General features: G+C 38.8%; 1 protein-coding gene across 5 annotated transcripts in view; it reads right to left on the bottom strand.

The window, feature by feature from the left end:
- Positions 1-471: 471 nt before the first annotated feature.
- The window catches only part of LOC126282028 (myotubularin-related protein 6), a 428,326-nt gene continuing 411,445 nt past the window's right edge, over positions 472-17,352 (bottom strand). For all 5 annotated transcript variants that reach the window (XM_049981431.1, XM_049981432.1, XM_049981433.1 and 2 more), the window contains one exon: positions 472-6,234. In XM_049981431.1, coding sequence (XP_049837388.1) covers positions 6,085-6,234 — 150 coding nt within the window. In that variant the 3' untranslated portion in view covers positions 472-6,084. The remainder of the gene's footprint in view (positions 6,235-17,352) is intronic.

Raw genomic sequence — 17,352 nt, 5'->3', positions numbered from 1 at the left:
ATAACACAAAATCATACTACCAAAGACACAAACAGTTTATAAAGGATAAAAAGCCTCTCGATAATTTTGCCTGTACAACAATATCTATCAGATATAGATCAAATCATAATATTCTACTCACTTATATCTGTGCATCTGAAAATCTACTCAACATGTTTCTAAAGGTATACAGCCTATGGACACCTGAGAAATTCTGAAACTTGGGATTCCACTAAAAGCAATGTATGGAGAAATATTACTTTTTGCAGAATATTTCCTCATAAAGATTTTATTTTTAGATGATGACATATATCTAAAAGCCTTGTTATCTGACATGTGATCCAAAAAGTCACATGTTGATGTAATTTATACTTTGTTAAAGGAAAAAATATATATAGCATACTTCCATAATATATCTGTTACAACAATATCACCTCAACCGCTTAAGTTTTAATATATATTTGAAATAGGTTTTAATAAAGAACTGTCCACTGACAATACTTGACATTTTTATTCTGAGATACAACTGCATACATCATCTTCAATTTAGTCACACATAGACAGACAAGGGTAAGAAATGCCTACAAAAAGGCATTAAATATGTCACTTAAGTACAGTAAAATCACGTGGACTTGAACTGACACACATTTATACTATCAAACAACTATCACATCCACATCACTATTTTTTTTTCAACGAGTTCCATCCTTAGAATCCCCACTGCAAGCACTCAGAGCTAAAGTTGATTTATGAAGTCTAACATATAATCAGCACAGAAGATCATCTCTCAAGGAGAAAAAAGTTTACAGTGGTCGACAACAACACCACAAACATTAAATACGCACTGAATAGGAATTCCTCTCCCTGCCCAGTTTCTCTCTTTTGTGCCATCTTATATAACCTGCCACAGTAACTACTCTGCAAAAAGAAAACAATACTAAAACTACTCATTTTGAGTGTTTAGCTCTGTCATCTTCTGAAGATATACTACTTATAAATAGCAGGAATCATTACATTATATTATCTTTGACAACACTTTGGAGGAAAGGACAAATGAATTCATATTTTTATACAAGACACACACACACACACACACACACACACACACACGCACACACACACACACACACACACACACACACACACACACAAATTACCAATTCTGTAAACATAACTGTCAGCTTTGCATTTGTCTTATGGCTTTATTGCATGATAAACATTAACACATTACACAATATTGCATTTGTGATAATACCTTTCATTTCACACATTCATTTTCATATTTTATATTTTGTACTGTTTGAGACTTTCCTAGCACAATAACTGCTTGAAAAATTCTTGGGCATTGCACTGGATATCATCAGGAGAATTTCATAATTTCTTAAAGAGGGAGCTGCTTATCACCCTCAAGGGCAACTGTGCAGAACTGTAATGGCTCACCACTACAACTCCAAGCAGTAACCATCACAGATAACATGCAGCTGCCTCATTAAAGTACCGTGCAGTTTCTGTGACAGCATCCAATGCAATGCCCAAGGACCTTTCATGCAATTTTGTATTTTGTTTGAAATGAGTATGGCATACATGGAAATGTTTACAGAAAAGCATACTTCATTGAGTATTTTTTTTTCCCAAATTTGTCAACTTTGGCGAGCTTCAGAATACTATCAGAATACTAAATTCCATTTTTGTGGAAAACCTCCTGCGCTCAGTTTAAAGGTAAAGAAGAACAAAACATTTCACATAAATGAAACTGTATAGCTGCAAAACTCCTCTTTGTGAAGTGTTTCTCATAAGCTCTCCTGGCATTCAGAGTTGTACATGCAAACTGTGAAATCTTTTATTATGATGGAGTATGGAATACAGAGAAACAAAATAATTGTTTATAATCTAACAGGATATAAAATTAGGCAGAAGTAAACACAGAAGTGCTGAGGATACTAAAGTAAATGTCTACACTGCATATCACATGCAAAACTGCTCAGAACTAGTGTTTGTAGAAGTAGCAGTACAAATACTGACCCTAGGTAAAAAAAAAAATTGTGATGGCATATACCAATCAACCAAGCGTTCATTTACACTCTGTATTATTTGGCAGCGTTACTGAGAATTCACATACACATACAATAGCAAGTGACTTTAACATAAATAAAATGAGAGAACATTTTTGTAGAGGAAACTTACACAACACCTTGCACATTCTTATGGGGGGGGGGGGGGGGGGGGGTGTTGCATATAGAAGTTCAGTGAAGACTGGATCACATAAAAAATTATTCACAATACGGAAGCATTTATAAAGATACACAGGAGTGTAAATAAAAAACAAAAGATGCGGTCTACAGAGAGACGATAAAAGCACCAACACCCCCCCCCCCCCCAGCCGCCCCCCTCCCCTCCCCCCCCCCCCCTCACCTCTCTTGTAACTGATTTGTCATGTTGTCCCGGAATATTTATTATAGCTAACCACTGTCCAGCACAGTGTAAATTTACTATTACGAGCGCATGGCCTGTCTCATCCTTTATTTATCTATAGTTGTTTTTGTATTACGTGAGCAAAAGTTATATTGCACTTCGTTGTTTGAAAGAAAACTTCATTGTAATTTAAAAGTGACCACTACCAAATGTGTTAATGCTGCATTGGGTACAAGAGTGTTACTTTGATTTACTTGTGCTTATTGCACGTTACAACATTGTCAGTGGATTTGTTTGATAAATTTGGTCATAGCCCTGTGTAGATTGCTGCCAGCAAGCAATTACTTTGCAAACGGTAACTCACAAATACCAAAATTACTTATCAAACAGAATACGTGACACTACTAACAAAAGTTCTTCATTCTTTATAGCCATCACCTTGTTGTAATCGTTCAGATAAATCACACCATCTTGCACTTGACACTGTTGAAATGACTAGCTTCTAACAACTAACACAAAAGCAACAAAAAGTTACCAGTAAATAGAACAGGACAATCCTTTGAGCTGTGCAGAGCAGCAAGTTCACAAAGACACAGTTAAGCTTCCATGAGCATTCGAAGATCACATCTTCCAAAAAACACCCAACAAAGCATGCTTCCTCACAAATATTTTTGCATGTGTCATCCCCTTTCCATTAAAAATATAAAAGTAAATATTAATGAAGCCAGCTACTTTCATGATTTTAGTAAGGTCACACACACTGATACTCACCATGCAATGGAACCACAAGAAGAGCTATAATGGGAGGTCACTCGTTACAAAAAGGAAAGCAAATCTCTAAGGTGCAAAGTGGAACAAACAGTTATACTGTATGGCTACTAGTTTTTACAAGAAAATGATACTTGTTAAACTACAAGGTTGGCAGTTGCAGATTTTGTGCAATAAGGAATATAAAACATAATGAGTAGATCACAGTTCCCTAGCAAACACATCCATACAAAACTTCTGTTTAACAATGAAATTGGTAAAGTCTTCCACATTACATAAGCTGAAATGTTTTCAGTTATCCTACAGACTTGATCCTTCATGCTTTCTTGGGTTTGTAGCCAAGTTGTCTCTTTCTCTTTACACAACATTTCCACAACTTCCCTATTCATTTTTGTCAGATGTCGCAAGCACATTATGTTGCACAACTGCTGATAAAGACAACTGGGAAAGTGTTAAGAGTAGAAAACAGCTTGGATTCAAACCCAAAATTCAGGCACATGCTAATACAATGTGATAACATATAGCAGAAAGTGTTTATTATTGTCAATGACACCTGCCACTTGGGAATTATGTGTGTTCAAGAAGCCATAATAAACACAATATTAACTGCAAGAGAACAAACTGTATCTTTAACAACTACTACTGTAAGTCATTTTAGTAGCTCTAAAAGACAACAGACAGCGTTGTTGATGTCTTATTTATGTCATTTCACTTTGTAGTTTATAGTGGCTTTTCATTAAGGAAAAAGTTATGTTGACCATAGGACTCAAAAACCTGCCACGTGTGAGAAGCAAATACTGTCATATCTGTATTTACTTCCACTTCCATCATATGTTGTTACAAAACAGATGAACATGTTTATCACTTCTTCTGTACTTATATAATTAAATTTAACAAATGAGAAATTAGCTTCCCGTGTGAATGTAAGTGCAGTTTCCTTGATTCTGAAGTTACAAAAAATTTTCCATCTCTCAGTGATATTTGTTACAAAAATAGCAAAATTATGAGTGTATTTGCCAAAGAATATGAATGAAACATACTAATTGCTATAAAGACTCATTTTCATGCACTGACATCAATTTGTAATCTTCTTTATCACTGTATCATTTAGCTTTATTCTATTTTGTACACAAAATGTATAAGCCATTGCTTTGTCCACCATTTTTCTATTTTTTTCTTTTTTAAAACAGAAAAAAATCTGGACATGAAAACTAATAAATGGAAATATTTAGACTTCCGAGAGTAATGAAACTTCACCTGCCTATCACCACTACCACAATGTTCAACATTTCATTTATCTTTTTCATCTTCCTACATTATCTGCTACCACTTCATTATATGTTTTCTTTATATTGGGTATCTGCAAGAAAAAATTAAATCAATTTTAACTGGAAAACCTGAGTAGCTTTTGTACCTCATCTGCACAGCTTTCTTAGATGTATGATTCAAATTGTTTTTATCTGAGTGCTTTACATAAACATAGATATGACTAGCAAGAGATGAAAGCCCATTTCTTTGTTAAGTATTACAGGTAACAACACGGTGGTTAAGAGGTTACTTTCTGCTTTCCCATAATACAAAGATCATACTATAGACTGTATTAGCAGTATTTCTATAGGGACATAATTAAATGTATATGCTACTTTTTTTTAAGTGACCCACTAACTATATTTATTTTCACATTATTCTCAGATAACAAAACTAAGGTCAATAAATATATTTGTGAACATTATACATGGCTGATTCAGTCATTTCATTCTGAAGTCCAATGTAAACCTCTACAAATTTTGAATAAAATAGCAAGTAAAATTCATTCATCATGTATCTTTAGAGCTCATAATTAAAAGCAACAGCAATAAATATCACAGCAAGGACATGATGGCAGATTAATCTAACCCAGTGTTTTAAAAATTCATAAAAAATAAAACGCAATATGAAGTTAGAAATCGGAATTGCTTTTTCTCCAACAGAGTTTCAGACACTCAGAAATTATTACAAAATCTTGCTGTCAATACTCCACTTCATAATAGCACGAAATGTTTAAACACAACCCTAGTAATTCACTTATGAAGACTGGAAAAAACAGTCAGTCAAAAAAAGAAAGAGTGCATCACAGGATGGCTAGAATAGCAATCCATTCATTGGCATATCAGTCACTGACACTAGAAGCATTCCATAGTTCCGCTCATCAAACAAACACTGGAGAGGCTGATGGTTTTCCTTCCTGAAGATAATATTATACACTATACAAATAATTCATTTTGATATATTCCACATGATTAATTGGTTTTCCTACCATATTTTCCTCTTTTTTAATCTGTACATCTGTAATCTAAAAGCAATAATCAATTATTACACTTTATTTGCAAGGCAACATGGTGTGATTAACATAAACAAAGCATAATGTCTGATCAATGCTGAAATGTTTTTTTGAGAGCACCTATAAAAAGAATATGCAGACAGCTATAAATCATGTAAACTCAGGACTTTGGAACAGTTAAGGTTCTCTCATTAACAAACCTGCACAAGTCTTTTGTATCCATTTATAAATCATCATAACTTTACCTTTATAGTTGCAATACGAACTAAACAGACCTGATCACAATCTGCAACATTAATGTCATACTGGGAATCATATAATTGTAGTCTCAATCTTCATTACACTGTTAACACAAGCAGAAGTATCAGGTCTGCCTGAGCTAATCTTTGTTCATTCAAAGAATAGCAGAGTCATATCACTATCCACGAAACGATGATGAGCAAATCCGATTTGCAGTTCACACACTAGAAGAGGCTGGCTGAGTGCTGAGCACTGAGAATTGCTGCCAGCAAGGAAGCAGGGACTGGCAGTCCCAGGCATGGAGCATAAGCAGCATCGTCAGGTGGACTGTGGTCACATGATGCCCTTGTAACAGGGTCACCGCATCATGGTGACTCTACAGATGAGGAACGACGCAGCAGACGGTAACAAGGCTTGCAAACAGGTACAGCACGTTGTGACATATGCCCAGGAAGTGACGTGTGTTTATCTATGCAGCGTGTGCAGTAAACATCGCCACATCTCCAACAATGGTACTGAAAAAACCAAAATGTTAGTGACATTGGAGCCTCCAGGGTGAAAACACACACACACACACACACACACACACACACACACACACACACACACACACACACAGAGAGAGAGAGAGAGAGAGAGAGAGAGAGAGAGAGAGATTACTTTATAAACATGGGATACAGTGCATTTTCTCATTACTCTCTCTATATTGTCTAGAAACACTTATACCTATATACGCTTTCACTCTGGTTTCAGTTGTCCTGAGTGGCTGAAAAAGGTGCATGTCAAGATTTTATAAAACTTTTAATATAATTCTGGGCTTTAGTCAAATAAAAGTTCCAAGCATCCTATCCTAGAATACATCCAGCATGTGTGTGTGTGTGTGTGTGTGTGTGTGTGTGTGTGTGTGTGTATGTGGAGAGGGGGGGGGTTGCGAGTCAAATATGACTGTCATATTAGCAATTTTGCCTTTTATTTCTTTTGATTGCTGCCGTTTTGTTAACATATAATACTGGAAATTCATTTACAATAATGACAGACAAACTAGGCTCAAAGGAATTAGCTATAATATTTTCTTACTTAAAGACTGTTAATTAGTATGCTAGAGGAAACATTTGACACAGTCTGTTGCTTCTTCATTATACTTGTCAGCTGATCTCAAACCAATTTTTATGTGGTAGTTAATGAGTGTACCAATTACTGCTTAACAAGAACATTTATATTTTACAATAAATTGTGTTTCCTGCAGCACTAACAGGCAACTGGATACAAAAAAAAATCCATCTTCTCAAATAACCTATAAAAATGCTTAATACAATAGGCTTCAATCTGCTACACTTTACATTAATTTTAGAATTTATGTAGACTTTCAATACTCCCTCTCATGTTTATGGGGAAATAGTTTATCAAATAATCCCACTTTGTACTTACAGAGGGGTGCAGAACCAATGTTTGGTTTGAGGGGTGCTCAACTGGGTGGTCACTAGTACAGCAGAACCAATTCGGACATTCAATTTGTAGGGTGTATAATGAAGAACTGACAATTTCAACTGCGAGTAAACCACCAGAATCAATCAATTTACATGTAAATGTAAAACATCTGAGACCACCAATGAGTTTCCTGCAGGAGTTACATTTATCCACTCTACTCAATACTCTTCCTGTTTCTTTTCACATGATACATTATATGCTTAAACAAAATTTTGGCTAGTTTACAATTTTTGATCAGAACCTGCTTCCTCCATATTATTTTGACCACATCAAATTGACACTTACAGCTACCCATGCAGTAGAGATAAAAGTAAATATGCATTCTTGGTATGTTTCAGTACAGCATGCTGTGCCTCAAGTCAAAAGCAGAACAATGCTGTTTAAGTACATGGTTTAGTCTGTCAATATCCTCTGACGGGTCATTCAAAGCTAAGATTGTGCACTAAATGTCACTTCATGGCAAGAAGAGCTCTCACCGTAGGAAGTTGCCTGTCAAATTCGTGTACACCAGAGCACTGCCATTCAAATCAATTGCTATATCTAGACACAAAATATGATGTGCCCTAGACCTAGATCAGCCATTCCCAACCTGAGGGCAATTGCCCCTGAGGAGTAAAATGTAATTTTCTGAGAGATGAAAACAAATAAGTTGAAATGTGGTTCAGTAACTAACCTAAATTACTTTTAAATGCCTGTTACTATTTTCACTATTTCATAACATTTTGATACTGAATACGTTAACAATAACTACATTTTTTCCAAACACTAGTATTAACATATGAAACACTGTGGAGGAGGTTACAGCTTGTCAAACAAGCACAACTACTTTGTAATTTGTACCACGCTTCAATGACAGTAACACTGTGACACATACATAACAATGCTTAAATATCTCCTAAAAATGCCTTCTTCAAGTTCTAGGAAGGTCGTACAATTGCCCAGAAAGTGATTCATTATTTTCTTTGCAGCATCAAATGAATTAATTGACAGCATGACATAACTGTTACTATGTACACATACTTCAAAAGTGGTTGATTTTAAATGGTAGTGAATGGTGTGAGTAAAGCAAGTGTCGCTAGGGAGAGGAGTAGGTCACAGAAAGCATTTTTTGTAACAAGTGTATACCCTCCATGTGGGTAGTAAGCTTTCTTTTCTGAGAAGGACTTGTAGGTAGCAGTTATGATACACTGAAAATTAGTAGTAGTAGTAGTAGCTTTATTCATTCGTAGATGTCTTTTTACAAGGATATAGGACATGTCAAATTCTATTAAAAAAAAAAGATTGTTTTTTATGCAGTATCAATTGCCCCACTGACTCATTACTTCAAGGTTTAATAAAATTCTTACAAAAAATAAATTATTATCTTTTGTCATTTTAAAAATGAAAGTGTTTGAAGAAAATTCTTTTTCATTCTACAGTTAAGTTAGGCAAGAAATAACGATGATGGGGGAGGGAGGGGGGAAGGAGGAGAAAGGTTGGCAACCACTGACCTACTAGGTAGTACAATATCCTCTCCAGACAATCAATTTGCACCTAGGCATCCATTACAAACCACAGTAAGCCACCTGAGCCCCATGGTGCACACAGAAGGTGGAAAAGGTAACATCTGTAATGGAATCTAAATCAATAGTGTGGTGTCACCGCCAGACACCACTCTTGCTAGGTGGTAGCCTTTAAATCAGCCACGGTCCGGTAGCATACGTCGGACACACGTGTCGCCACTATCAGTGATTGCAGACCGAGCGCCGCCACACAGCAGATCTAGAGAGACTTCCTAGCACTCGCCCCAGTTGTACAGCCGACTTTGCTAGCGATGGTTCACTGCCTACTGACGTTCTCATTTGCCGAGACGATAGTTTAGCATAGCCTTCAGCTACGTCATTTGCTACGACCTAGCAAGGAGCCATTATCAGTTACTATTAATATTGCGAATCATGTACCATCAAGAGCGACATTCATCATTAATGGATTAAAGTTAAGTATTCCACCAGCTACATCCGTTTCTCTAAACTCTAATTTCCTTGTTCTGCTCCAGACCTCACGCTAGCCTGCGTGAGCTAAAATGCGTGCCTTTTGGCCTCCTCTAGTAACACGGTGTTGGCTCTCTTGCCTGCCAACCATAACATTGGCCACGAGACACAACCGCATTCTTATCGATATTGCCCTGATTTACTTGTGTAATGGCTTTGCCACAATCTCCAGATGTAATGTCCGAATTTTATCGCTTACAGAATCAGCAGATGCAGGCCTTACTGGATGCCCTTGGACAGCTCATCCAGGGTCAATGTGCAATGCAAAACGATGCGGCAGCAGCCGGTTCACTGCTAACGCAATCACAACACACAGTTGCACCAACTTTTTGACCTTTTGATGCTGCACTGGAAAGCTGGACGGAGTGGTCACGCCAATTTGGATTCCATCTCGCCGCCTACAGAATTCAAGGTACCGAGCGGCAGCCATTTTTTTGTTATCTTCAGTCGGATTGAACACGTACCATGTGATAGTCAAATTATTTCCGCGCCACGACGTAGCAACTCTGTCCTATGAAGAAATTTTGTCTGCATTAGATGCATATTTCAAAGAATCAGTCAATGTAGTTGTGAAAAGGTACACCTTCTTTTGTACAAAACGTACGGCAGGTCAGACTAATCGGGAGTGGATTGCAACCTTGCAAGGCCTTACTAGGGATGGCACTTTTGAGTGTTAATGTGGACTCCCTTATTCAGATACTATGTACGTGACGCAATTGCACAGATCGTTTCTGATGTTTGTAGAAGGGAACAGATTTTGAAACTAGTAAATCCCTCCCATCAACAAGTGATGGACATATTGTATCGGCAGGACACATTTGACTTTGCTCAGGAATCATTTGAAACTTCACCAGCAGTGTGTCAGGTTATCCGGCCTGCCGGGCGAGCTGCACGGAGCAGTAAACAGCACTTGCACCCGGATGCGCCGCTGCTGCCAGGCTCTCAGCCACGTGTGCCGTGCCGGCAAGCAAATGCACTGATCAAATCATGCCCACGGTGTGCTACTAAACATTCGCGTGAGAATTGCCCGTCATGCCAAGCTATTTGCTTTTACTGTAATAAAAAAGGACATGTTCGGAGTGTTTGCCAGAAAAAGCTCAGATCGGAAGCTCAAAACCATTCCAGGCCCTTTGCTTCGCGCCAGAATTGGAATCGAACCAAAGATACTCAGGCTCGCGAAACTTCATCCATGGCAATTCATGTAGTTCATTCCACACCGCCCAGTGCCACTTTCTCTAACAGTGACTGTGTTCGTCCCAAAAATAGTGTGCGTCTACATCGCCGGAACTCCCGTCAAGTCACAAAGGATTATGTACCAGTGTCAGTTCACGTTGCATGAGACAGTCGCTCTTGTCATCAGCAGGGCAATAAACTTTTTGTACACTTGGACATTAACGGCAAAGTGATTCCATTCCAGCTCGATACCGGAGCTGCAGTTTCATTGATCAATAAGGACACTTACAAACTGCTGGGCACACCTCCGTTGCGTGCTGCAAATGTTAAGTTAACTAGCTATTCAGGTCAAGAGATCCCTGTGTTAGGACAGTGCAGCCTTCTTGCAACATACAAAGGACAAACAAAACTTCTGTCATTTTATGTCCTTTGTTCTTCTTCTGCAGTGAACTCGTTTGGTTTCGATTTATTTCAGTTGTTTAACTTGTCTACAGTAAATCAGGTCCTATCAGTGAACCAGACGGTGCCTTCAGACCGTGTTTCTCATCTATGTGCAGAATTTGGCGACATTTTTGCACCGGGCCTCGGTTGCGCTAAGAACTATAAAGCATATTTGGAACTGAAAGTAAACGCGCAACCGAAATTTTTCACAGCGCGCAATGTTCCCCTTGCATTGCGTGATGAGGTCGCAAAAACATTACACGATTTGGAATCACAAGGTGTAATTGAATGTGTGCAGGTTTCTCTCTGGGCATCACCCTTAGTACTTTTGCCAAAACCTTCTGCAAAGTTGAGACTTTGTGTGGACTTCAAGGCAACAGTGAATCCACAACTAGTGATTGCAACTTTTTCTTTACCCCTCCCGGAAGATCTTTTTGACAAACTGTGCCCGGGTAAATATTTTTCGCAGTTGGACCTCGCAGATGCGAGCTTGCAAATACCGGTGGACAAAGAATCCCAGCGCGTTTTGGTGATTAACACGCATCTTGGGTTGTATCAATTCAAACGACTGCCATTCAGGTGTGCATCCGCCCCTGCATTGTTTCATCAATATCTACAAACTGTTTGTGCATCGGTCCCTACTGCAGCAAATTATCTGGACGATATTGTGATCTCCGCAAAGACGGAAGAAGAACATTTGGCCGATCTCAGAACATTATTTCATTGTGACAAAATGGTCTTCGATTGCGGAAGAACAAAAGTGTGTTTTTTGCTCGTGACTTGCCATGCTTGGGACTTGTACTCAATGCCCAAGGCATACATCCCAGTCCAACCCACATCTGTGCCATACAAGACTTGCCGTCGCCGCAGAATTTGAAGCAGCTACAGAGTGTGCTGGGAAAAATAAATTACTACCACTGCTATGTGCCGCAGGAGACAGTAAAAAATTTACCTTATGCCTGGTTTTCAATAGCAAGCTATGATCACGTGAGCGTAAGCAAGGCCTCCAGCGGTGACGAATGGCAGACGTTTTTTAACAATAAATCACACCATGATGCTGAACGCCTCTTCTGTAGTGTCTGCCACTGTGCATCTCTGTGATGTTTTTGTGGCAACTAAATGAACCTGACACGAAACATGCTTCTCTTCTTCAGATCTTCTCTATTTTCGCTGTCAGTCCTGTCTGGTATGGATCCCCTACTGATGAACAATACTCAAGTATTGGACAAAAGCAAAATTTGTAAGCCATTTCCTTCGTTGATGGACTACATTTCCTGTGGATTCTTCCAATGAATCTTAGTTGCCAGACTGCCTTCCTTGTGATCAATTATATGTGGTCATGCATTTCAAATCACTCCCCATACATACTCCTAGGTATTCTGTGGAAGTAACTGATCCCAGTGATTGTTCTGTAAATCTGCAATCATACAATAAAAGGTTTTTCTGTCTCTGTATTTGCAATGCATTTGTTTATGTTAAGGGTCAACTGCCTCTCCTTGCACCAGTCCACCAAGTGTCGACCCTCTACAGGCCTTTCTGCATTTCACTATAATTTTCCACCATCTTGACAGCATCATCCATGAAAAGCCTCGTGCAACTTGCGATTTTTTCTACTAGGTTATCTGTATATATTGTGAAAAGTGATCAACCTGTAGCACTCCAATGGGGCATCCCCCAAGTTACTTTTATATCCAATGACTTCTCCCCATTCAGAATGACATGATGTGTTCTATTTGCTAAAAACTCTTCAGTTCAACCACACAATTGGCCTGTTATTCCATATGCTTGTATTTTATTCATTAGGCAACAGTGTAGAGCTGTATAAAATGCATCCTGGAGGTCAAGTAACAAATCATCTACCTAGGCACCTGTATCTACTGCTTTCAAGGTTTCATGGGCGAATGAACAGAGTGAACTGGGTTTCACAAGACTGATGCTTTTGAAACTCGTGTTAGTTCCTACAAGAGATTTTCAGTCTCCAAAAATGTCATGATATACAAGCATATTCTAAAACTGACCCATGTCAGAGATAGGCCTAGTTTTGTGCAACTTTTCCACAATGCTTCTTGAAAACAGGAACAACCTGCACTTATTTCCAATTGTCGGGAACACTTGACTCCTCCAAAGATCTATTGCATATTGCTGGTCGACAAGAGCAAGTTATTTTGCACACTTTACATAGAATAATATTGCTATCCCAGAAGGTCTAGTGACATTCCCCTCTACTGAGCAGTTTCAATTGCTTTTCTACTCCATGGTCACTTATAGGGTGGCGCACGAAATGTGTTACTAATTGTTTCTTTCACAATTCATGACGCACATTAGATATCCCACTGGGATCTCTACAGCAGTACCAGCAGAGCTTGGAAAAACAAATGAGTTACGAAATGACGTGTAATTCACGATACTGCCGCAAGGAGACTAGTAAGCAGCAATGGCTGACAATGGAAGACTGACAACACAGCAACGATCGGCAATTGTGTTACTTTTTCATGCAACGAAAAGCCTTCTTGTGACTCGGAGGGGTTTTCGACAACAGTTTAACACAATGGGTCCCTTGCAAGAAGACCATCCACAGGCTGCACGATAAATTTGTACAGGAAGGAACAGTATTGGAAGCGAAGCAACCTCGACCCAAGCCTGTTTGTTTGCCGTAGAGTATTGAAGTGCTACGAGTTGCTATACAGAGAAGTCCCAGGAAATTGTGTAGAAAGGCAGCAGTGCAACTGGTAATATCCAGATGCTCTGTTCAACGCATTCTTAAAAGTGACCTCCATATGTACCCATACAAGATGACCTGCGCACAGAAGCTCACTGAAGAACACAAGCAGTAGAGACTACTGTTTGCTCAGTGGGCAGAGGATCGGGAAGAAACTCTCAACAACGTTTGGTTTTCAGACGAGGCGCATTTTCATTTAGATGGTGTAGTTAACAAACAAAATGTACACATTTGGGCCACTGAAAACCCACAAGTGCTTCATGGATGACAACATTATGCTCTGAGGGTTAAGCGTGGGCAGCAATTTCCAGTCACGGACTTATTGGACCCTTTTACTTTGAAGAAACTGCGAACAGCGAGCGTTATTTGTGCATGCTTCGCAATAGCTTCATTCCACAGCTTCTTGCTACTGCCTTGCCCTTCAACATGCAGTAGTTCATGCAAGATGGAGCAAAGCCACATACTGCAAACACTATGTTGGAGCTTTTACATGAGCATTTCAACATGTGGATCTTTTCACTCAGGTTTCCAGGTCGCTTCAGTGATGGACAAAATTGGCCCCCCAATAGTCCAGACCTCAATCCATGCGACTTTTTTCTTAGGGGTACCTAAAGGAAAAATTTTTCCCGAAACGTCCACCTGATTTAATGGAGCTCAGAAGACTTATTCTTCAAGCTTGCAGTGAAATTACGGAACACACATGCCGTAGGGTAATCACTAACTTCAGTGTTCATTTGAAGGAAGTTAGGAAACGAAATGCATCCTGGAGGTCAAGTAATCTCCATGGACAGCTCATTATTGTAGTATATGTTCCTTTCAGATTGTATTGACAATAAAGTTGATATTCAAAAACAAAATTGTAACACATTCGTGCGCCACCGTGTATTTCAATATCAGCCATTTTGTCATCTGTACGATGATTTAAAAGAGGCACTACATTGCAATGTTGCTATGTGAACAATTTTGGAAAAAGATGCTTAGTATTTCAGGTCTTTTCTGTGTTGTCCTCCATTCCACTACCATTATGTTCACACAATGTATGGACACATGGGTCTGATCCAGTTTGAGATTTAACATACGACCAAAACTTCTTAGGATTTTCTGTCAAGTCAACAGACAGAATTTAACTTTTAAATTCACTGAATGCTTTATGCATGGTTCTTCTTACACAGAGTTTGACTCTCTATTTGTCTGTGAGGCTTTGACTATGTTTAAATTTGTGGTGAACTCTTGTTGCTTTTGTAGCAGTTTTTTAACATGACTGCTGAACCATGTCAAGTCTTATCCATCCTTCACAACTTTGCTTGGCATACACATATCTAAAGCATATTGTACAATGCTCTCAAACTTTGCCCATTGATACTCAATGTTTTTAGTGCTGGAGATGAAATTTTTGTGATGACCCTTTAGGTAATCTGAACTTTTGTTTATTGTCACTCTTGCTAAGCAGAAAGATCTCCCTCCATTTCTTTGTATTCCTATTTACAGCTGTATTCAGTGATGCTGTAACAGCCTTGTAATCACTGACTCCTTGTTCTATGCTAACTGAGTCAAAATGTTATCTACATTAGTCAGTTCCTTGAGTAACTGGATATCAAAGTTACTTACAACATTTTCACATGTTTCTTTGTAGCTACCATCAACCCTAATCATTTGAGTATCCAAGTCTAAAGCTAGTAGTAGTAGTAGTAGTAGTAGTAGTAGTAGTAGTAGTAGGTCATACTCAGTCCTGAGACTGGTTTGATGCAGCTCTCCATGCTACTCTATCCTGTGCAAGCCTCTTCATTTCCCAGTACTTATTGCAACCTATATCCTTATGAATTTGCCTAGTGTATTCATCTCTTGGTCTCCCTCTATGGTTTTTACCCTCCACGCTACCCTCCAATGCTAAATTTGTGATCTCTTGATGCCTCCGAACATGTCCTACCAACCGATCCCTCCTTCTTGTCAAGTTGTGTCATGAACTGCTCGTCTCCCAAATTCTGTTCAATACCTCCTCATTAGTTATGTGATCTACCCATCTAATCTTCAGCATTCTTCTGTAGCATCACATTTCGAAAGCTTCTATTCTCTTATTGCCTAAACTATTTATCGTCCATGTTCCACTTCCATACATGGCTACAATCCATACAAATACTTTCAGAAACGACTTCCTGACACTTAAATCTATACTCGATGTTAACAAATTTCTCTTCTTCAGAAACGCTTTCCTTGCCATTGCCAGTCTACATTTTATATCATCTCTACTTCGACCATCATCATTTATTTTGCTCCCCAAATAGCAAAACTCCTTTACTACTTTATGCGTCTCATTTCCTAATCTAATTCCCTCAGCATCACCCGACTTAATTAGACTACATTCCATTATCCTCGTTAGGCTTTTGTTGATGTTCATCTTATATCCTCCTTTCAAGACACTGTCCATTCCGTTCAACTGCTCTTCCAAGTCCTTTGCTGTCTTGGACAGAATGACAATGTCATCGGCGAACCTCATACTTTTTATTTCTTCTGGATTTTAATACCTACTCTGAATTTTTCTTTTGCTTCCTTTACTGCTTGCTCAATATACAGATTGAATAACATCGGGGAGAGGCTACAACCCTGTCTCATTCCCTTCCCAACCACTGCTTCCCTTACATGCCCCTCAACTCTTGTAACTGCCATCTGGTTTCTGTACAAATTGTAAATAGCCTTTCGCTCCTTGTATTTTACCCCTGCCACCTTTAGAATTTGAAAGAGAGTATTCCAGTCAACACTGTTAAAAGCTTTCTCTAACTCTACAAATGCTAGAAACATAGGTTTGCCTTTCCTTAATCTTTCTTCTAAGGTAAGGCGTAAGGTCAGTATTGCCTTACGTGTTCCAACATTTCTACGGAATCAAAACTAATCTTCCCAGAGGTCGGCTTCTACTACTTTTTCCATTCATCTGTAAAGAATTCGCGTTAGTATTTTGCAGCTGTAACATATTAAATTGATAGGTCGGTAATTTTCACATCTGTCAGCACCTGCTTTCTTTGGGATTGGAATTATTATATTCTTCTTGAAGTCTGAGGTTATTTCGCCTGTCTCATACATCTTGCTCACCAGATGGTAGAGTTTTGTCATGACTGGCTCTCCCAAGGCTGTCAGTAGTTCTAATGGAAAGTTGTCTACTCCGGTGGCCTTGTTTCGACTCAGGTCTTTCAGTGCTCTGTCAAACTCTTCACACACTATCGTATCTCCCATTTCATCTTCATCTACATCCTCTTCCATTTCCATAATATTGTCCTCAAGTACATCGCCTTGTATAGCCCTCTATATACTCCTTCCACCTTTCTGCTTTCCCCTCTTTGCTTAGAACTGGGTTTCCATCTGAGCTCTTTATATTCATACTAGTGGTTCTCTTCTCTCCAAAGGTCTCTTTAATTTTCCTGTAGGCAGTATCTATCTTACCCCTAGTGAGATAAGCCTCTACATCCTTACATTTGTCCTCTAGCCATCCCTGCTTAGCAGTTCTGCACTTCCTGTCGATCTTCATTTTGAGACGTTTGTATTCCTTGTTGCCAGCTTCATTTACTGCCTTTTTATATTTTCGCCTTTCATCAATTAAATTCAATATTTCTTCTGTTACCCAAGGATTTCTACTAGCCCTCGCCTTTTTACCTACTTGATCATCTGCTGCCTTCACTATTTCATCCCTCAGAGCTACCCATTCTTTTTCTACTGTTCCCTTATGCTCTCCCTGAAGCTCTGTACAACCTCTGGTTTAGTCAATTTATCAAGGTCCCATCTCCTTAAATTCC

This window comes from Schistocerca gregaria, chromosome 7 (genome assembly GCF_023897955.1).
Source record: "Schistocerca gregaria isolate iqSchGreg1 chromosome 7, iqSchGreg1.2, whole genome shotgun sequence".
In the NCBI taxonomy this organism is placed as follows: domain Eukaryota; kingdom Metazoa; phylum Arthropoda; class Insecta; order Orthoptera; family Acrididae; genus Schistocerca; species Schistocerca gregaria.
This window is presented reverse-complemented; position numbering and strand designations above follow the sequence as displayed.